Source organism: Carassius auratus, chromosome 22 (genome assembly GCF_003368295.1).
Source record: "Carassius auratus strain Wakin chromosome 22, ASM336829v1, whole genome shotgun sequence".
NCBI lineage: Eukaryota > Metazoa > Chordata > Actinopteri > Cypriniformes > Cyprinidae > Carassius > Carassius auratus.
Window position 1 is genome coordinate 37,383 of NC_039264.1, and position 20,928 is coordinate 58,310.

The window sequence follows — 20,928 nt, forward strand, 5'->3', positions numbered from 1 at the left end:
CTTCTTCAGCTTGACACCATCCCTTACTTCCGGTGTCTACCACTGGATTCGGGGATTGCCACCTCAATAGAAACCGCATTGACAATGGAGGTGGAGAACATGGTCCACTCTGACTCAATGTCTCCAGCCTCACTTGGAAACTGGTCGAAGCTCTGCCGTAGGTGGGAGTTGAAAATCTCTCTGACAGGGGGCTAAGCCAAACGTTCCCAACAGACCCTCACAATACTTTAGGGTCTGCCAAGTCTGTCTAGCTCCAGAAGCCCAATAATAGAACACCAGTCGATCAGGGGGGCCATTCCTCCAAATCATGCCCTTCCAGGTGACACTGTTGCTGCCCACGTGAGCGTTGAAGTCCCCCAACGGAGTCCCTGGTCGGAGCACTTTACAGCACCCCTCCCAGAGACCCCAAGAAGGCTGGGTACTTTAAATTGCCATTCGGTTGGTAAGCTCAAATGACAGTAAGAGACTGATCCCTGACCCGAAAGTGTAGGGAAGCAACCCTTTCGTTCACCGGGGTAAACTGCAACACATGGTGACTGAGCTAGGGAGCTATGAGCAACCCCACACCAACCCACCGCCTCTCAATGCAGGCAACTCCAGAGTGTTAGAGAGTCCAGCGTCTTTCCAGGGACGTGGTTACAGAACCCAAGCTGTGCATGGAGGTGAGCACGACTCTCTCCAGTCAGTACCTCTCATCCTCCCACACAAGCTCAGGCTCCTTCCCCACCAGCAAGGTGACATTCCACGTCCCTAATGCCAGTTTTTGTGGTCAGAAATCGTGTTGTTGGGGCCCCTGCCTTTGACCGCTGCCCGATCCACAATGCTCCAGCCCCTTACGAACCAAAGGTTCCTTACTTTAGCAAAGGAAAACCAGTCTCCACATCTTATATCGAAATCCTCTTACATTTTTAATTACAAATCCTTGTTTTGTACTTCTAATTAAAGAACAGAGTTTTGTTTTGTCTCCGAGTTCATCACTAATTACTTAATGCTGACATCCTACATCATCCGCCGAAATGGCAACTGCATATGACAGTCAGCAGAAGTAAGAAAAAAATGTTTATTATGTTTGAAATATGGATATTTATCTTTCAAAAATGCATGGATTCACTACAGGAGGCTTTTATTCAACCCCCCAGAGCTGTTTGAGGGATGTTTTATACGGATGTGCACACTTTATTTCACGTCTTCTAAACTGTTGACAACCAACACCCGATTACCCCCATTGAAATGCTTGGGGGTGCCAGGACAATTTTTTATATAACTCAGATTGGATTCGTCTGAAAGAAGAAAGTCACATACACCTAGGATACTTCGAGGGTGAGTAAAACACAGGCTATTTTTTATTTTTGGGTGAACTAACCCTTTAACAACAACACTGAAATAAGAGTGCATGGATTTTTAACATTACATTTAAAATTAAATAATAAAATAATGAAAGGCCTTTTTAAATCACAATAACTTTAATAAATCCTAAATACAGTTTTTTTTTTTTGTACTCTTAATGGTGCTTCTATAGATATCTAATTCCGTAAGTACTACGGGAAAAAAAAGGTTTCTGATTGCTGAATGTACAATGATGAATATGAATCTTAACAAGAATAATCAAGATATTATACGTTCATATAGTAAAAGAAAGTTGCACTTTGTCATTTATTAATCTAGAAACATTCCACTATAAACTCTTTGTATATTGACAGTGCCAGAAAATATGAGGTACTGTGTCTGGGTTTAATGAAAAGAATGAAAAACTTACATCTATATATTGAATAAATCTGGTTAAAAATGCTTAGCTGGGTAACATTTGTGCAGTATCTTGAATTAAATTTCTTTAATTTTATTTGTAATGATATATTTATTAGGTAATTAAGGTGGCGTTTTAGTGCCATGTTTAAATGCTGGAATAAAGTCAAAATGTTGAAAATAGTCCAAATATTATGAGAGTAAAGTCTAATGTTTCAAGAATAACTTGAAATATTATGAGAATAAAGTTGAATTGAAATCATTAAAGTTTTTATTGCGCATGCAAATGTCCCGGATTGAGAGCACCGGGAGAAGTTGCAGGGGAAACGTGATTGATTTCAGAATCTGAATCAGAATCAGAAAGAGCTTTATTGCCAAGTATGCTTGCGCATACAAGGAATTTGTTTTAGTGACATAAGCTTCCAGTTTACAGAGACAACAACACACAGACAACAAAAAAAAATAAAGGGTTCGTGAGAGGTAAGTTGAGGGTAATTTCTGGTGCGGGTTCTGTGGAGTTTGTTTCTGTGAAAGCCAGATGTAGAGACGTCAAAGCCACACAATACATGAATATCAATACTTGTCTCCTCTTCTTGCAGTGGAAGATCAATGCTCAGAGAATCACATGGGCACTCAGGAGATATCGAGGTTCGTAGGAGAATTCAGATCACAGATAATGCCATAAGCGTTCTGGAGATAGGAGAACAGAGACACACAGGTTAGCTTCTCAAAAGGTAAGTATACGAGCAAGGAAGGACGTCCAAACCTTCGAAATGAATTGAGGCCCCCTATCAGAAACAATGTCTTCTGGAAAGCCAAAATGATGAAATACATGGTTAAACAGATGTTCTTCAGTTTCAAAGGCTGTGGGTAGGCCTTTCAGGGGAATCAGTCTACATGCCTTGGGTATTACCATCAGACGCTGGGAGATCGGTGACAAAGTCAACCCCAATGTGGGACCATGGGAGATCAGGAATGGGTAAGGGAAGGAGCTTTCCAGTAGGTAGTTGTCAAGGTATCTTGGTCATTGCACAGAGGGCACATCCTTGGATGAACTCATTGGCATGGGTTTTGCAGCTTGTTTAGAATATTGGGATAGGATGGCTCCCACTCCCGTAGTGGAGGTGTCCACTTTCACAATAAACTTCTTTTCAGGATCAGGGTGCTGTAGTAAAGGGGCCCTTGTGAAGGCGGTCTTCAGTGCTTGGAAGGCTTGTTCTGCTTCCGGAGTCCACTGGAGTATCTTGGGTTTACCTTTAAGTAAAGATGTCAATGGGGTGGTGATCATACTGTAATGGTCTATGAACCGACGATAGAAGTTTGCGAAGCCCAAGAATCTCTGAAGCTCTTTTACTGACTTGGGAGTAGGCCAGGAAGTCTTACGGTCATCCATCTTTACCTCTCTTGCACTGATCTGATAGCCCAGGAACTCCACGGAGGTCTGGTGAAAGACACATTTCTCTGCTTTTACAAACAAGGAGAATTCTCTGAGTCGGTGGAGCACTTAGGCAACGTGCTGCTGATGTTCCCTTTCATTGCGAGAGTAAATGAGTATGTCATTGATGTAAACAAGGACGAACCGGTTCAGGTTCTCTCGAAGGACCTCATCCATGAAACTCTGAAATACAGAAGGGGCATTAATAAGACCATATGGCATCACCATATTCGTAGTGCCCAGCTGGGTTGATGAATGCCGTTTTCCGTTCGTCTCCCTCTCGTATTCAGATCAGGTTGTAGGCACTCCTGAGATCTAACTTGGTGAAGATACAAGCATCACGGAGTTGTTCTAGGGAGGATGGAATCAGCACATTAAACATCACTCTCTTACTTCATCTGGACAAACTGTGCATCAGTTGAAAGTTTAAAGACTCTAGCTTCGATATTTGACCAATATTTTGATAAAACATTGTTGCAGTGACAGATATTTAGTGATTTATGTCAGGAGTGCAAAATAATAAATCCGTATTATGCCACATTTTGAATAGAAATTCACCACTCACTCATATTCAGTCACGTCAGCAGCGGTTTATTTGTGTTCACATAGACTCACTGAACAGCGTCAATAAGGATTTTTAGACCAAAGATGCATATCTGCGGAGATATATGGATATATTTACTGATGTTTACTTCATATTTTTTCAGACAGAATCGTCATTTCTATTCATTTTCCACGGATTTACGCGATCAGGTATAAACACTCGATCGGGGTTTAAAGTGAGTTTTGAGTAAAAGTTTACTAATAATTTCATAAATTGTCAGATGTAGCTTGATGCTAACGTTAGCACCAATGCTACTAATAGCAGGTGCTTTTCTTCTTCATAATGCATTTTTGTCTCAATAATTCACGTAAGGTCGTAAGGAAATGTTTTGTTGTATTTTTATAGTCAGACTTTTGATAAATAAGGGCTAAATGCAAAGAGAGACTGAAGTGAGATCGCTGCTTTGTGTCTTTGTAAAGCCTGAAAAACCACAATCAAGGCTAATAAAGGTGGAATAAAAACAAAAGAATAATGATAAAAGAATAATGCGGATAATGTGTCATACCTGGCGGAGGTGTGAAAGACTCGTTTGGTGAGAACAATAAAATCATGAATCGGGCAGCTTTCAACAGTGAAACATACTCAAAGAGCACAGGAATGTTTACATGTGAGATCTTATAGAGATGACAAGTGCCATAAATCAATCAGATTAGCCTTCTCTAAAAACACACATGACATGGCCTTAGAAAATATTTCATAAAATTCACAGTTTTACAGATTCGATTATGAAATTTTTTATGAAGGTTTGGAAGACTTGTGGCCTTAGCTACACTGTGTTTTCAAACTCATTTCCTACATCAACATTTTTTTAAATACATTTAAAACATATGTTTTTTTATATTTTTATTTTTGTTTTTATGTTAGAGCTTATATATCTCTATTATCATAACAGTCTGAGTGATTCTGATTCCTGAACAGTAAACTTTAAAGTGTCAGCTTTGTGAACAAAGGTTGATTATGTATCTAGTCAGAAAGAATCATGAGCAGAAACCTTTTTATTTTGGGTATGTAATTTCGGTCTCCATGCCAAAAAAGGGGGGTTACTAGTAAGGGGTTAAAGGCCTATAGGTCTATAGGTCTCTTCAACATACTCACATATAGCCGTCTGTTTTGGGAAGAACAGGGAGTATATTCTGCCCTTAAGAATGGGCTCTCCAGGTATGAGGTTTATAGCGCAATCCCAAGGTCGTTGCGGGGGTAGCTTGGATGCTGCGATCGGATTCAATGCATCTACAAAAGTAGCATGAAGGGACGCTGGTAGATAAATTTTCCTTTGGGCTTTCAATAGATGTAGAATCAGATGTAGAATAGAATCAGGTTTGTCACTAGGAGAATGTACATGATTTAATTTAATGCAATCACAGCCCCAGCTTAGAATCTCTCCGGTGGCCCAGTCTAGTGAGGGTTGCTGCTGGATCAAACATGGACGTCCTAAGATTATATCGGCCTGGCTGTTCATAAGAATAAATAGCGAAAAGACTTGTGATGGGTATTCAGCACACTGAGAGTGACGGGTGCGATTTGTGAGGACACATGCCAATGGTTGACCATCTCGCCTGTCACTGCGTAGATGGAGTATTGTTTCTGGGTTCTGGTCTTTCGGAGGTCGTGGGCTTTGGCGAGTTTCCCCGAGATGCGATTTCGTTCAGCAGGTGTCAGTCTCTTGGTTTCATCCCCGGCTGTGATTCAGGAGCGGGCTGATGGTTAACCGGAGCTGGGGCATGTGTTTCTTCATAACATGATTTGGATCTTAAGTGAACTTGCTGGGCTTGCTGCATGAATTTCTCTAACCCCATATTGTCATTATAGATGGCGAGCTGTAGCCGTAGTGTGGGACTCAGCCCTTCTTGGTACACTGTCAGTAAGGCTTTCTCATTCCATCCGCTCGCTGTGGCCAGGGTTCGGAATTCAAGAGAATATTCAGACACTGATTTCTTTCCTTGACATAAATTCAACATTCAAGATTCAAGATTCAAGATTTTTATTCGTCACATACAAAATTATATATAGCATATATAACCAGCAGTGAAATGTGAGTCAGGTCCGCTCCATGGACAGTGCAATTATTAAAGAAAACAACACAGATGAAAATATACATAAATAAAGCTATGTAAGAATGAAATAAAAGTAAACAATAAAAATTTAAGAATAAAATATAAAAAAATGTATATTGTAGAATTAAATATAGAACGCAAAATAATGTGCATGAGTGTAAACTGTAGTCTTAAATATTAAGATGTACAGGGATGTACAATGTGCATATATGCATTTTACTGTAGTCTTAAATATTAAGATACCCAGGAATGTACAAGAATCAAATGTGCAAAACAGGGCGACAATGTCAGTGTGTCTATGTGAGGTAGTGAATATAGTAAAAAGATAAAGTGAACATTAAGTGGAGGCATGAGGATGTTAAGAAGCTGGTTTAGAGTTTAAGAGCCTGATGGCCTGGGGGAAGAAACTCCTCCTGAGTCTCTCAGTTTTTGCCATCAGGCTACGGAAGCGCTTACCAGATGGCAGCAAAGTGAAAATATGATTACTGGGGTGGGTGGAGTCTTTGATGATTTTTGCAGCTCTACTTCTGCAGCGTTTGAGGTAGATGTCCTGCAGAGAGGGGAGAGCAGACCCTGAAATGCGCTCAGCTAAGCGCACAACTCTCTGCAGGGCTTTGCAGTCTTGACTGGAGCTGTTCCCATACCACACTGAGATACACTGAGTCAATACGCTTTCTATAGCCCCAGAATAGAAAGTTTTCAGGATTACTGGTGAGACCCTGAATTTCGTCAGCTGTCGCAGATGGTACAGTCTTTGCCTGGCTTTATTAACCTGTGTTTGAATGTGAGTAGTCCAAGTGAGGTCCTCCGAGATGTTTACACCAAGGTACTTGAAGCTGCTCACCCTCTCCACAGGGGTCCCGCTGATCATAAGAGGAGTATAGGGCTGCTGCTGTCTCTTCCTGAAGTCCACAATCAGTTCTTTAGTTTTGCTCACATTCAGAGAGAGACAGAGAAATTGACATCATGGTGCCAGGACAACTATCTCATCCAAGTATGCGGTCTCATTATTGTTGTGAATGAGGCCCAGAACCACAGTATCATCGCCAAATTTGATAATGGATGTGGAGCTGTGCGAAGACACGCAGTCATGTGTGTAGAGAGAGTAGAGCAGGGGACTCAGGACACAGCCCTGCGGGGCTCCTACGTTCAGGGTGATGGAGCTGGAGGTGTACTGGCCTAGTTTCACCACTTGAGGTCTGCCGGTGAGGAAATCAAGGATCCAGTCGCAGAGTGAAGAATTCAGTCCGAGGTCTATGAGTTTGGAAGCTAGCTTTATGGGGACTATAGTATTAAAAGCTGAGCTATAGTCAATAAATAGCAGCCTTACATAGTTCCTGTTATTGCTGTCGATGTGTGTGAGAGAAGAGTGCAGGATGTGAGAGATGGCATAATCTGTGGATCTGTTTGGGCGATAAGCAAACTGAAGAGGGTCCAAAGTATCCGGGATGGAGGAGCAGATGACGTTTTTAACCAGTCCCTCAAAGACCTTCATGACTATTGATGTGAGGGCAACTGGACGATAGTCATTCAGACAAGAGGGTTTATTGTTTTTAGGCACAGGGATGATGACCGATTTTTTTGAGTGAGGTGGGAACCACCGATGTAGCAAGAGACTCGTTAAAAATGGATGTAAACAAACCAGCAAGCTGATCAGCGCAGGACCGCAGAACGCGGCCAGAAATCCCATCAGGTCCAGCTGCTTTCCTTACATTCACTCTCTTTAGTGCCCTCCGAACCTCGTCCTCTGACACGGTGATCGCATGATGATCGCTGCTCTGACTGCTGCTTCCTGACGCGCTGATCGGCAGACTCGCACTGCTTCGATTGCTTTTGAAGCGGCCGTAGAAAGTGTTTAGCTCGTCAGCCAGCGACGGATCTGCTCTCGCCTCTGCAGAAGATTTATTTCCAAAGTCACAGATGGTCCTTAGTCCTTGCCACATGCGTCGGGAGTCATTTAGCTGGAAATGTGACTCTATGCGTTGCCTGTGTCTGTGTTTGGCGGCTCTTACTGCGCGCGGGAGAGCATAGCACGATGCTTTGTACTCGCTCATGTTTCCCGATAGAAGACCAGCGTTGTAAGCAGCAGTGCGTTTGTTTACTGCTGCACGGATTGATCTGTCCACCCATGGTTTCTGATTTGAGAATGTCCTTATATTTATTGTATCCGTAGCTTGTTCGGCTAGCGTGTTTACAAAGCTTAACGCTACATCCGTGAACTCGCTGACGTCAGATGAACTTGCGCGAAACATGTCCCAGTCTACGTCATCAAGAGCCGCCTGTAACGTTGCTTCTGATTGGTCGGACCATCGCGTCACCACCCTCTTCACCGGGGGAACTTGAACGAGTCGTTGTTTATATTCCGGTGTGAGGAAAATGGCGGCATGGTCCGATTTGCCGAAAGCCGGTAGTGAGCGTGCTTTGTAGGCATTCTTAAACTGAGTGTAGCAATGATCCAGTGTATTCGGTCCTCTGGTTGGACAGGATACATGTTGATAAAAATTAGGCATGACTTGCCTGAGTTTGGCTTTGTTAAAGTCCCCAGCGATGATAATAGCAGCGTCAGGATGTTTGTTGATGTTGCCGCTGAGCGCATCGTGAAGCTCAGACAAAGCCAAGCCAGTGTCTGCTTGTGGAGGGATGTAAACAACAGTTATGATGATCGATGAAAACTCCCGAGGCAGATAGAATGGGTGGCAAATAAGGGATAAATGTTCCAGATGAGGCGAGCAGGAGTGCGACAGAGTGGAGATATTCCTGGGGTCACACCATTTCTTGTTAATCATGAAACAAACTCCTCCGCCTTTGGATTTGCCGGCCTCGGCTGTCCTGTCCATCCGTAAAACAGAGAAGTTTTCAGACGGCGTTACAGCAGCGTCCGGGACCAAGGGCGTGAGCCACGTTTCAGACAAACAAAGGATGTTACAGTCCCTAATGTCCCGTTGGAAACTTATCCTGGCTCTAAGATCGTCCATCTTATTCTCCAGAGACTGGACATTGGCGAGCAAAATGCTCAGTAAAGGAGGACTGTGTGCTCTTTTCCTCAGTCTGTTGCGAATCCCAGCACATTTCCCGCGGTGTTTCTTGATCCGTCGCCTCGGGTGGTTATTCAGGTGGCCATTGTTCATCTCGGCGTTCCGGAGAATCTCAGATGGCCACGATGGGTTGGAGGATAAAGTGTCCTGAAACAGGTCAGTGAAGCGGTGTCCAATGTCCAAAAGTGTTTCCTTTTCGTATATGACCAGTGCAGAGGTAATGTGTGTAAAAAGAGAAAGCAAAAGTAGGTAAAAAACTAAATAAAAACATAATCTAAGCGGAGCGACCTGGACGGCGACCGGACTCGGCGGCGCCATCTTGGAATCAATCAATGCAACAATTGTTCACTGACTGAGGAATTCGCCCACCGGACGGCCAAACACATCTTTGAAATGGTTAATGAAACTCTGAAACAATGAATTGACCGCTGTTTCCTGGAACCATAGTCCTTCCGCCCATCTGTCAGTGTTGAGATAAGGGTTCGTGAGAGGTAAGTTGAGGGTAATTTCTGGTGCAGGTTCTGTGGAGTTCGTTTCTGTGAAAGCCAGATGAGTTTTCTAAGCTGGTGAAGGGAGCACAACCTTTGTTGGGCCTTTTTCACAATGGAGTCAATGTGATTGTCCCACTTCAGGTCCTGGGAAATGGTGGTTCCCAGTAATCTGAATGACTCCATTGCAGGCACAGAGCTGTTAGTGATGGTGAGTGGGGGGAGTGCAGGGGGGTTTCTCCTAAAGTCCACGATCATCTCCACTGATTTGAGCATGTTCAGCTACAGGTTGTTAAGACTGCACAAGACAGCCAGCTGCTCAACCTCTTGTCTGTAAGCAGACTTGTCTCCATCCTGGATGAGGCCAATGACTAGCGTCGTCTGCAAACTATGAATACTGTTGTGTCCAAGCGGCCACATCATTTTACCGGGATGAGGAAGAGTCAATTTTAAGGATTTGTGGAAACAGCTTAATATCAAGAATATGATATTTATAAACAGACTGAACAGGAACAGCTTTTTGTGTGTGGGATTATTAGCAGAAATCATACCATTTGTCATACTCTTGGGGACAGTATTCTTTGAAATAATATGTATAATCTTCCATTGCATTCGTTATTTGTAGTGCGCCAGCCACCCAATTGCAATAAGATTCATGCTTTTGATAGACCCACTTTTAAGGTATCCGCTTTCAAAATCAGTTTATAGGGAAACACAAATGATGTGTCTTATAAAGATCTTTAATGATCAGATCACTGTATTTATGTGAAACAATTCATTAGATTAAACTGTTTTCTTTGTGAAAATTCCAAATTTGTGAAAATTTATTTTTTGCGATATTTCGACTTTAATCTCATAATATTTCGACTTTATTCTCAAGTCTTTCTCAACTTTATTCTCATAGTATTACGACTTTATTCTCAAAACTTTTCTACTTTATTCTCAATTTTTTTTTTCAACTTTATTCTCGTAGTATTACGACTTTATTCTCAAAATATTTAGACTTTATTCTCGAAATATGATGACTTTAATCGTAATCTTTTTTCTCCTTTTAACTGGCAATAAAATGCTGTCATAGGTAATAGCAAAACGTTCCTCCAATTAATATGTCCAATAAACTTGGACCAACAAAAAATAGCACTTGGTTTCCTAACAATTTATTTTTCAAACAATAAATGTCTACTTTTTATTTGTTTATTTTTTATTTAAATGTATGTATCCATTCATATTTATTTATTTATTTAAATATTTATTTATTCATATTTTTTTGCTAGATGAAAAAACTAATTCTGCGACAGAAAGTGTCAGCGGGGTAAATGAGAGAAGTATGTATAGAGTATGAAATACCTCTTGTGACACGTGTCTCGAGCTCTCATCAGCATCTCCCTGGAAACCAAGGAGAAACACCTGCACTCACTCAGCACGGGCTGGCTGGCCAAAGCTGAGCCTCATCAAGGGACAACTACAAAATTCTCAAAATGGCCTGCTTTACTGTGTCGCGCAGTGTAGGGGGTAGGAAAAAAAACTACTAGTTTTACCCTGGACAAAGACCGAGACTGTGATGGAGTTGGTACACTCCCATCCAATGGCTGGCTACCTGGGGGCGCAAAATACCATCCAGCAGATCCGCGACCATTTCAACTGGCCAGGCCTGGATGCTGAAGTAAAACGATTTTGTTAAGCTTGTCCCAACTGCCAACGAATGACACCACGAATTGTATAAACTTGTTAAATCATCTAAACCAACAACATGTATGTTAGACCCTATACCATCTAAGCTCGTAAAATATGTGCTTCCAGAAGTCATAGGTCCTCTTCTGACTATTATCAATTCCTCATTGTCATTAGGATATGTCCCCAAAACCTCCAAACTGGCTGTTATTAAGCCTCTCATCAAAAAAAAAAAAAAAAAACATAACTTGACACCAAAGAACTAGTTAATTATAGACCAATCTCGAATCTCCCTTTTCTGTCCAAAATAATAGAAAATGTGGTATCCTCACAATTATATTCCTTCTTAGAGAAAAATGGTATATGTGAGGATTTCCAGTCAGGATTTAGACCGTATCATAGTACTGAGACTGCTCTCCTTAGAGTTACAAATGATCTGCTCTTATCATCTGATCGTGGGTGTATCTATCTATTAGTTTTATTGGATCTTAGTGCTGCGTTTGACACAATTGATCACAACATTCTTATGCATAGACTTGAACACTTTGTTGGCATTAATGGAAGTGCATTAGCATGGTTTAAATCGTTCTTATATGACCGCTAGCAGTGAATGAAGATGTATCACATCGATCACAAGTGCAGTATGGATTACCTCAAGGCTAGGTACTAGGGCCACTACTCTTCATGCTTTATATGTTACGCTTGGGAGATATCATCAGGAAACATGGCGTTAGCTTTCACTGTTATCCTGATGATTCTTAGATCTATATTTCTTCGCAGCCCGGTGAAACACACCAATTTGAAAAACTAATGGAATGCATAGTCGATATAAAAAAACTGGATGACGAGTAATTTCTTACTGCTAAATTCTAAAAAAAAAAAAAAAAAAAAAAAAAAACGAGGTGTTAATTATAGGACCTAAAAACTCAGCTTGTAATAACCTAGAACACGGTCTAATACTTGATGGTTGCTCTGTCAATTCTTCGTCATCAGTTAGGAACCTAGGTGTGCTATTTGATCACAATCTTTCCTTAGAAAGCCATGTTTCTAGCATTTGTAAAGCTGCATTTTTCCATCTCAAAAAGATATCTAAATTACGGCATATGCTCTCAGTTTCAAATGCAGAAATGTTAATCCATGCATTTATGACCTCAAGGTTAGATTATTGTAATGCTTTACTGGGTGGTTGTTCTGCACGCTTAGTAAACAAACTACAGCTAGTCCAAAATGCAGCAGCAAGAGTTCTTACTAGAACCAAGGATGTATGACCATATTAGCTCGGTCCTGTCAATACTGCACTGGCTCCCTATCAAACATTGTATAGATTTTAAAATATTGCTTATTACTTATAAAGCCCTGAATGGTTTAGCACCTCAGTATTTGAATGAGCTCCTTTTACATTATACTCCTCTACGTCCGCTACGTTCTCAAAACTCAGGCAATTTGATAATACCTAGAATATCAAAATCAACTGGGGGCGGCAGATCCTTTTCTTATTTGGCTCCTAAACTCTGGAATAACCTACCTAGCATTGTCCGGGAGGCAGACACACTCTTGCAGTTTAAATTTAGATTAAAGACCCATCTCTTTGACCTGGTTTACACATAACATACTATTATGCTTTTAATATCCAAATCCGTTAAAGGATTTTTAGGCTGCATTAATTAGGTAAACCGGAACCGGGAACACTTCCCATAACACCCTATGGTCTAAATGAGTCTACTCCACCAAACTACTGTTATAAACATGAGCCCCGTCAGACTGGTCGTGGCGGGGGTGTTGCAACAATATATAGTGATATTCTCAATGTTACCCAGAAAACAGGATACAGGTTTAACTCTTTTGAAATACTAATGCTAAATGTTACTCTGTCAGACATGCAAAAGAAATCTAATGTATCTCTTGCTCTGGCTACTGTGTATAGACCACCAGGGCCGTATACAGAATTCCTAAAAGAATTTGCAGATTTCCTCTCAGACCTTCTAGTTACAGTTGATAAGGCGCTAATCATGGGAGATTTTAATATTCACGTTGATAATACAAATGATACATTAGGACTTGCGTTTACTGACCTAATAAACTCCTTTGGAGTCAAGCAAAATGTCACCGGGCCCACTCATCGTTTTAATCATACACTAGATTTAATTATATCGCATGGCATCGATCTTACTGCTATAGATATTGTACCTCAAAGTGATGATATTACAGACCATTTCCTCGTATCGTGCATGCTGTGTATAACTGATATTAACTATATGTCGCAGCGATACCGTCTGGGCAGAACTATTGTTCCAGCCACCAAAGACAGATTCGCAAATAACCTGCCTGATCTATCTCAACTGCTACTGGTACCCAAAAATACACATGAACTAGATGAAATGACTGGCAACATGGGCACTATTTTCTCTAATACACTAGAAGCTGTTGCCCCAATCAAATTGAAAAAAGTTAGAGAAAAACTTACTGCACCATGGTATAACAGTAATACTCACTCTCTCAAGAAAGTAACTCGTAGTCTTGAATGCAAATGGAGAAAAACTAACTTAGAAGTTTTTAGAATTGCATGGAAAAACAGTATGTCCAGCTATAGACAGGCTCTAAAAACTGCTAGGGCAGAGCATATACACAAACTCATTGAAAATAACCAAAACAATCCAAGGTTTTTATTTAGCACAGTGGCTAAGTTAACAAATTACCAGACGCCACCTGATTCAAATATTCCACCAACGTTAAATAGTAATGACTTTATGAATTTCTTCACTGATAAAATAGATAACATTAGAAATACAATAGCGAATGTAGATTCTACAGCATCTAACACTTCAGTTTCATCCATCGCACCCAAACATAAACTGCAGTGCTTTACAACCATAGGACAGGAGGAGCTAAATAAACTTATCACTGTATCTAAACCAACAACATGTTTATTAGATCCTGTACCCACTAAATTACTGAAAGAGCTGTTACCTGTAGCCGAAGAACCGCTTCTCAATATCATTAACTCGTCGTTATCTTTAGGACACGTCCCAAAACCATTCAAGCTGGCGGTTATCAAGCCTCTTATTAAGAAACCAAAACTAGATCCTAGTGTACTGGGAAATTATAGGCCTATTTCAAATCTTCCATTTATGTCTAAAATTTTAGAAAAAGTTGTGTCTGCTCAATTGAGCACCTTCCTGCATAAAAATGATCTGTATGAAGAATTTCAGTCAGGTTTTAGGCCCCACCATAGCACAGAAACTGCACTTGTTAAAATTACAAATGACCTGCTCCTTGCGTCAGACCAAGGCTGCATCTCATTTCTAGTCTTACTTGATCTTAGTGCTGCGTTCGACACCATAGATCATGACATACTCATAGATCGATTACAAAACTATACAGGTATTCAAGGGCAGGCTCTAAGATGGTTTAGATCCTACCTGTCCGATCGCTACCATTTTGTTTACTTAAATGGGGAGTCATCTCATTTATCATCAGTAAAATATGGAGTGCCACAAGGATCCGTCCTAGGTCCCCTTCTATTTTCAATATACATGTTGCCCCTTGGTAATATTATTAGAAAATACGGAATTAGCTTCCACTGTTATGCTGATGATACTCAGCTATATATATCAACGAGACCAGATGAAACTTCCCAATTATCTAAGCTAACAGAGTGTGTTAAAAATGTAAAAGATTGGATGACAAAGAATTTTCTCCAATTAAATTCGGATAAGACGGAGATATTAATTATTGGACCAAAAAACACTACACAGAATCTTGTAGATTACAATCTGCAACTAGACGGATGTACTGTTACTTCCTCTACAGTCAGAAATCTGGGTGTTATATTAGACAGCAATTTGTCTTTTGAAAATCATATTTCCAATGTTACAAAAATTGCATTCTTCCATCTTAGAAACATTGCCAAGCTACGAAACATGTTATCTGTTTCTGATGCAGAAAAGCTAGTTCATGCATTCATGACCTCTAGACTGGACTATTGTAATGCACTTCTAGGTGGTTGTCCTGCTTCTTCAATAAACAAGCTACAGGTCGTCCAAAATGCAGCAGCTAGAGTCCTTACGAGGTCAAGAAAATATGATCATATTACCCCAATTTTACAGTCTCTGCACTGGCTACCTATTAAGTTCCGCATCAGTTACAAATTATCATTACTTACCTATAAGGCCCTAAATGGTTTAGCTCCAGCGTACCTAACTAGCCTTCTACCACGTTACAACCCATCACGCACCCTAAGGTCACAAAACGCTGGACTTTTGGTAGTTCCTAGGATAGCAAAGTCCACTAAAGGAGGTAGAGCCTTCTCACATTTGGCTCCCAAACTCTGGAATAGCCTTCCTGATAATGTTCGGGGTTCAGACACACTCTCTTTGTTTAAATCTAGATTAAAAACACATCTCTTTCGCCAAGCATTCGAATAATGTATCTTTTTAATTGTGAGTGTAGTTGCATCTAATCAAAGGTGCATTTTTATTCATTAGCTTGGGTTAAATAAATTTTACTTTGTTGGATCAGCAGCTATGCTAATGATGTCTGTATTTTGTTTCTATGTTTTGCCACGGGATTCACATCCCGTGGTAACTAGGATTTACACAAGCTCCAGTCTGGATCCAGAACACCTGAGAAGAGATGATGCTGACCCTCAGAGGACCCCAGATGATGCTAACCCTGAATGAACAAACAGAACTAACAATTATTCCTAAATGTGTGACTTAATCATATAATAACTTAATTAATAATATTGATAGTTCATCGTCTAGCTGACTACGTCTTGTATTATTATTATTTTTTTAGTTTTTCTAAAATCCTGTCAAATGTGCACAAACTACTAGCTACTACTAAATATTGTAGAAACATAATTTTCTGTAAAGTTGCTTTGTAACGATTTGTTTTGTAAAAAGCGCTATACAAATAAACTTGAATTGAATTGAATTGAATATGTACTTGCTACATCATTAGAAGAATGGCATCTACGCTAATATTTTCTGTTTCTCTCTTATTCCGAGGCCACTGCAGGCACCCGGATCCAGTACATATCCAGACCAGATGGTGGATCAGCACCTAGAAAGGACCTCTACATCCCTGAAAGACAGCAGAGACCAGGACAACTAGAGCCCCAGATAAAGATCCCCTGTAAAGACATAGGCATATTCTTTTGGGGTTATAGGGAAATTCAGCAACTGTCCTACAAACGTAATCCCTTTATTTAAATATACTCTTGTGTTTATACAGCATATTACAATTATGCCAGATATAATGATGGTGTGGAGAAAAAGTTTGCTTCTAAATTACCTTCCAAGCCAAAAGCACTTGCCAGTGAAAAAATGACAATTTAACAGGCAGTTTTTCAATTTTGTAACCACACATTTACAAAATTGAATTTAACAAGCATTTTTTTTTTTTTTTTTTTTTAAAGAGCCATGTCAGCAGCCAACTGACAACTGAAGTAATAACTTACGACATGCAGGAAATCCTTAAAATGGACAAAGGCCTCCCGTTATTTCTGTAGCTAAAAAAGGCCATTTCGGGTCATTTTGAGGTAATGAATATAATATGTGAATAATCCAGTACTAATTTACATGACATTTAATACAGTATACAGTTAAAAACAGAAAAAAGTATTATAAAATACAAATTATTGGTTATCATCCAACAGTGTATTTGGATTTTTTCATCCAATTAAAATACATAAGTAAAAATAAAGCCTGTTAATTAGACAAAAATTTATGTCCCCCATTTCTGTTTATTCCCTGCTGCACACACATCCTTGTGTAAGTTTTCTTTGAGAAATGTTTTGCATTAAGAATTAAAAATAAATGTGAATGGTATCTCAGATTTTATGTATGTATGTATGTATTTATTTATTCATTAATTACCTTATTGGAATAAAAATTAAGTACTTACAAGAATCAGAATCATAAAAATTCAAACAATGCCCAACCTTACCCATACAACACATAATTTTTTTCAGGAACTTTTCAATTCACACGGTTTTAGACCCTTTCTTTTCTTTTAAACCTACACTTACAATTCTTTGCTTCTGCCCTTCTTAAAAACAACCACAAGGTCTTATACGTGAATTTACTTTTCTAAATTACAATTATAAAACAGTTGCTTCTAGCAACAGGGATAGGTAGTATGTTTGCCTAACATAGCATCGAAACTTGACAATTTATGAGATTAATATAATGTTTTGCTCTAAAATTCTAAATGAAACACAGTAGTGTTCCTCATTTTTATCTCCCTTTCATTTCCTGTTTCTTATCATGCAGAAAAACTATGGCTTTGACTAACCTCCTCCACCACGTCCTGTTTTTATGCTCTCAGCATGGTCCTCTTTATGTTTGTCATCATCTCTGCCTGAACTTCCAGATCTGCTCAGATTTCCATCCACTGATGATCCATCACCTCCATCTTCATACATGTTACAGATGAGAAATTCTTCATGTTCTTTCTTGAGTATATCCTCTGTCCTTTTCAAAATCTCAGAGCGCCATCCTGAGTCTTTTGAATCAAATTTAAGATGTCCTCCTCCACAGTCCTTTATTAAATTATGAATAACATTATTCCATAGCTTTGAGGTGATTTTGGATGAAAAAGAGTCTTCATCAGTTGTCACCACTATTGTGTGTTTAATGGCCTGCTTACTGAAGAGACTCAGCACATTATACACACTTCTCATGTCGTCTTCTGTGAAGTCCTTATACTGCAGTATGAGTGCGATCGAATGAGGTCCAGGAGCAGACAGAGACACACATTCTCCCACTCCCTTTACTATCTGATGCTGTAGGAGATGTGTCTGTAGCAGGTTAGTTTTGATGACTGTGATGTGTCTCTTCTCAACTTGTCCACTGATTTTCTCATTGAGAAGCTGTGAATAAGACAGGGCTTTACTCTGAAACGCCGTTGTACCCAGTATAATGTTTCCCACTTCATTGTTTTCAGATTCGTTCTTTCCTAGCAGAACAATCCTCAGATTACTTACTGAAAAAGAGCACAAACACACAGACGTTGGGTTTATACTGTACAAACTGTATATTATATTCTCTGCTCCTAATTACAAACTGCACAGAAAACGTTCTGCATGTGTACATTAACCAAAAACAACATGTTTTCCTCATGGGGACTGAAAAATGTGAAAGGTAAAAGATATCAGGCTTTTACTACCCTGTATGTGATCCTAACACATTATCACTCCCGACTCATCACATATTGGTGCTTGGTCAGGACGTTTTAGCATCATTTTTTGACATGCAGGGTCCTCCATAGCTTTAAATAAGAAACATTTGGCATAAGGCTTCTTTGGCGGCAGTTTTTGAATTTGCGCACAGACTGCACACATGCTCTGAGCTTTTACAGTGGACGGAGATGGTGATCACATCTATTCCTCTCACAAATCAATCATTTTGGTTCTGAAGACTCTGAAGATTCATATTTTTGAAAAAATAAAACAAAATCCGGAATTATGTTCCTATATGTACGAATCACTACAATTTCCAGTTAAAATAAACACTAGAGGCAGTAAACCACCTTTTGACACAAAGTATGATTTATACCTACATAGTTTTCATTCATAAGGCTAATATTTACACAATTACTTGCAGAATACTATGTTAAAACAATTTTAATATATTGTGCGATATGGCAATTCATATATGACCTTTGTCGTCAAATATAAAGCTTCAAGTGCATGCCATTTTTACCATTTGAGTCACTTGAGTCTTAAAAGTTCCTAGAAATTGCCAAATACATTTTAAACAGAGATAAATTTGTAGGTGCTTTTTGGAGGGGAAAAATTGCTAGGGTAGTCTGAAAAGTTTTTAATTAATATATTGGCAACACTGAACAAATTTTACGACCGAAATTTAGCAACCTATAAAAACGAAACTTAAATATAGTGTATAGCAACTTTGATATAGATAGCACATTTAGGCCACGCCTACACCACTGACTTTGTATTGCTGGAAGCTGTCTACTTGTTATTTCTGATGTGCACTCTACGTTTTTGGGGGGTGGGGGGGATTCGACGGCTTACAAAAGCGTTTTTTAGCTTGTTTGTACACCATGTCAAATAGCAGGTTTAATGAATCATTCTGTTTTTGTTAAAAGGCCGAAATTAACAGAGGCAGTTTCTCGCAAGTGGGCGTGGTTTTCAGGTGACGCGCGTCACTTGATCTCTATATTAAAACAGAAACGAATTTAAAAACGTAAAACTATCGTTACGTTCTGATGTATATTGATATGTTATCGATCTGATGTATATTGATATGATTTATATGTATACAGATGTGTGCGGGATGTACATATCCCACTGTCTGCTAATATTTCATAAATACTTAGATCACTGAGAACACATTGCAGCATATACCTATTTGATATAGCCTATATCGGATTCATTGAAATCAACTTTGAAATAAAACAGTGAGAGGCGAGAACTGTTCTATATCATGTCTGCAGTTCAGTGAAAATGTGATTGACATTATTTTTTACTTTTTGGGCTTTTTTGTCACTTTCCATGAAGAATACAAGATTACAACTATATAGTGTAATTGGTTAATTTTTGTATCTTACTCTTTTACGCATCATTTTTGCTCGTAGTGATATAAAATATTTTTTTTTACACGACCTAATTCATGCCATTTCACCATCTAGCCTATTTATAAAAATGAACGTAAAATAGCATATAGCAGTTTCTTCCTGGTGTTCATTGCCACTTTTCAACAAATCTAAAAGCGCTGTAAAATACAATAAAAAAATACAATAAAAATAATAATAATAATTTAATATAAAACTAATAAAAGATTGCCTTCTGTTGGCTATAATGTTTCATAAATAGGCTAAATCTAATTTGATTCTTACCTGAACCTGACGCCATTTCAACAGCAACTGCTTGAAATCGAAATTAAAAGAAAAATGCTGTAGGACTATGGAAAGCCTTTTTAACATTTAATCTTTAAGCTGTACTAGTATCTTTTTTCATGTTACTAGTACTTATTTTTTAGATACTAGTATCTTTTCCATTAGGACTAGTACTTATTCATTAGGTACTAGTGCTTATTCATTAACTACTAGTTCTTATTCTTTAGGTACTAGTGTTTATTCTTTAGGAACTAGTGTCTTTTGTAAAGTTACTAGTACTTATTCATTAGATACTAGTACTTAATATTAAGATACTAGTACTTATTCCAATAGTGACTATTATTTAATTAAACTATTCGTGTTAACAAAAAATAGAACTAGTACTTATTTTTTAGTTACTTGTAACTTTTTAGACCAGAGATATCCTGAACTTAATAGATACTAGTACTTTTTAAATTTGCATTTCTGCCCAGTATGGTAATTGTATGTTGAATATTAATGATCCAGCAACATATAGGAGAGAGATTAAAAAGGAAACATAAAGAATGAGATGGATGTACTTTTTTTTTTAGAAAACCAAATAGAAAAGAAACAATTATTTGTACACAAGCACATAGAAAACGTATTTTTGTCAGTTTTTTAACTGTAATTTCGTAAATATAGTAGCCTAATGTGTTTGTTGGTCTTTGAGTGACCTCTGCTGGCAGGATGGAGATACGACACCTATTGTATTAGCTGTTATTTTCCTGTTTTTCCTCCAGTAAAAACAATAAATATCATACACGAGCTGTATGTTAACTTTATATATTTTTTTCATATACAGTCATGCCCAAAAATATGGACACCCTTGTTAAGTATGATCAAAGAAGGCTGTGAAAATTAATCTGCATTGTTAATCATTTTGATCCTTTATTTTAAAAATTCACAAAAATCTAACCTTTAATTGGATAATAAGAATGTAGGGAAATATTATTATGAAATAAATGTTTTTTTTTTCTCTAATACACATTGGCCACAATTAAGAACACCCCTAGAA

The 20,928-nt window shown here is 38.8% G+C and overlaps 1 protein-coding gene across 1 annotated transcript; it reads right to left on the bottom strand.

Moving 5' to 3' along the window:
• Positions 1-16,939: 16,939 nt before the first annotated feature.
• LOC113040615 (GTPase IMAP family member 7-like) lies at positions 16,940-19,928 on the bottom strand. Its single transcript, XM_026198912.1, has 2 exons — positions 19,893-19,928; positions 16,940-18,017 (listed from the first exon to the last, which is right to left on the bottom strand). The coding sequence occupies exons 1-2, from the start codon at positions 19,906-19,908 to the stop codon at positions 17,323-17,325; spliced, it is 711 nt and encodes a 236-aa protein (XP_026054697.1). The 5' UTR covers positions 19,909-19,928; the 3' UTR covers positions 16,940-17,322.
• Between the last annotated feature and the right edge of the window lie 1,000 nt (positions 19,929-20,928).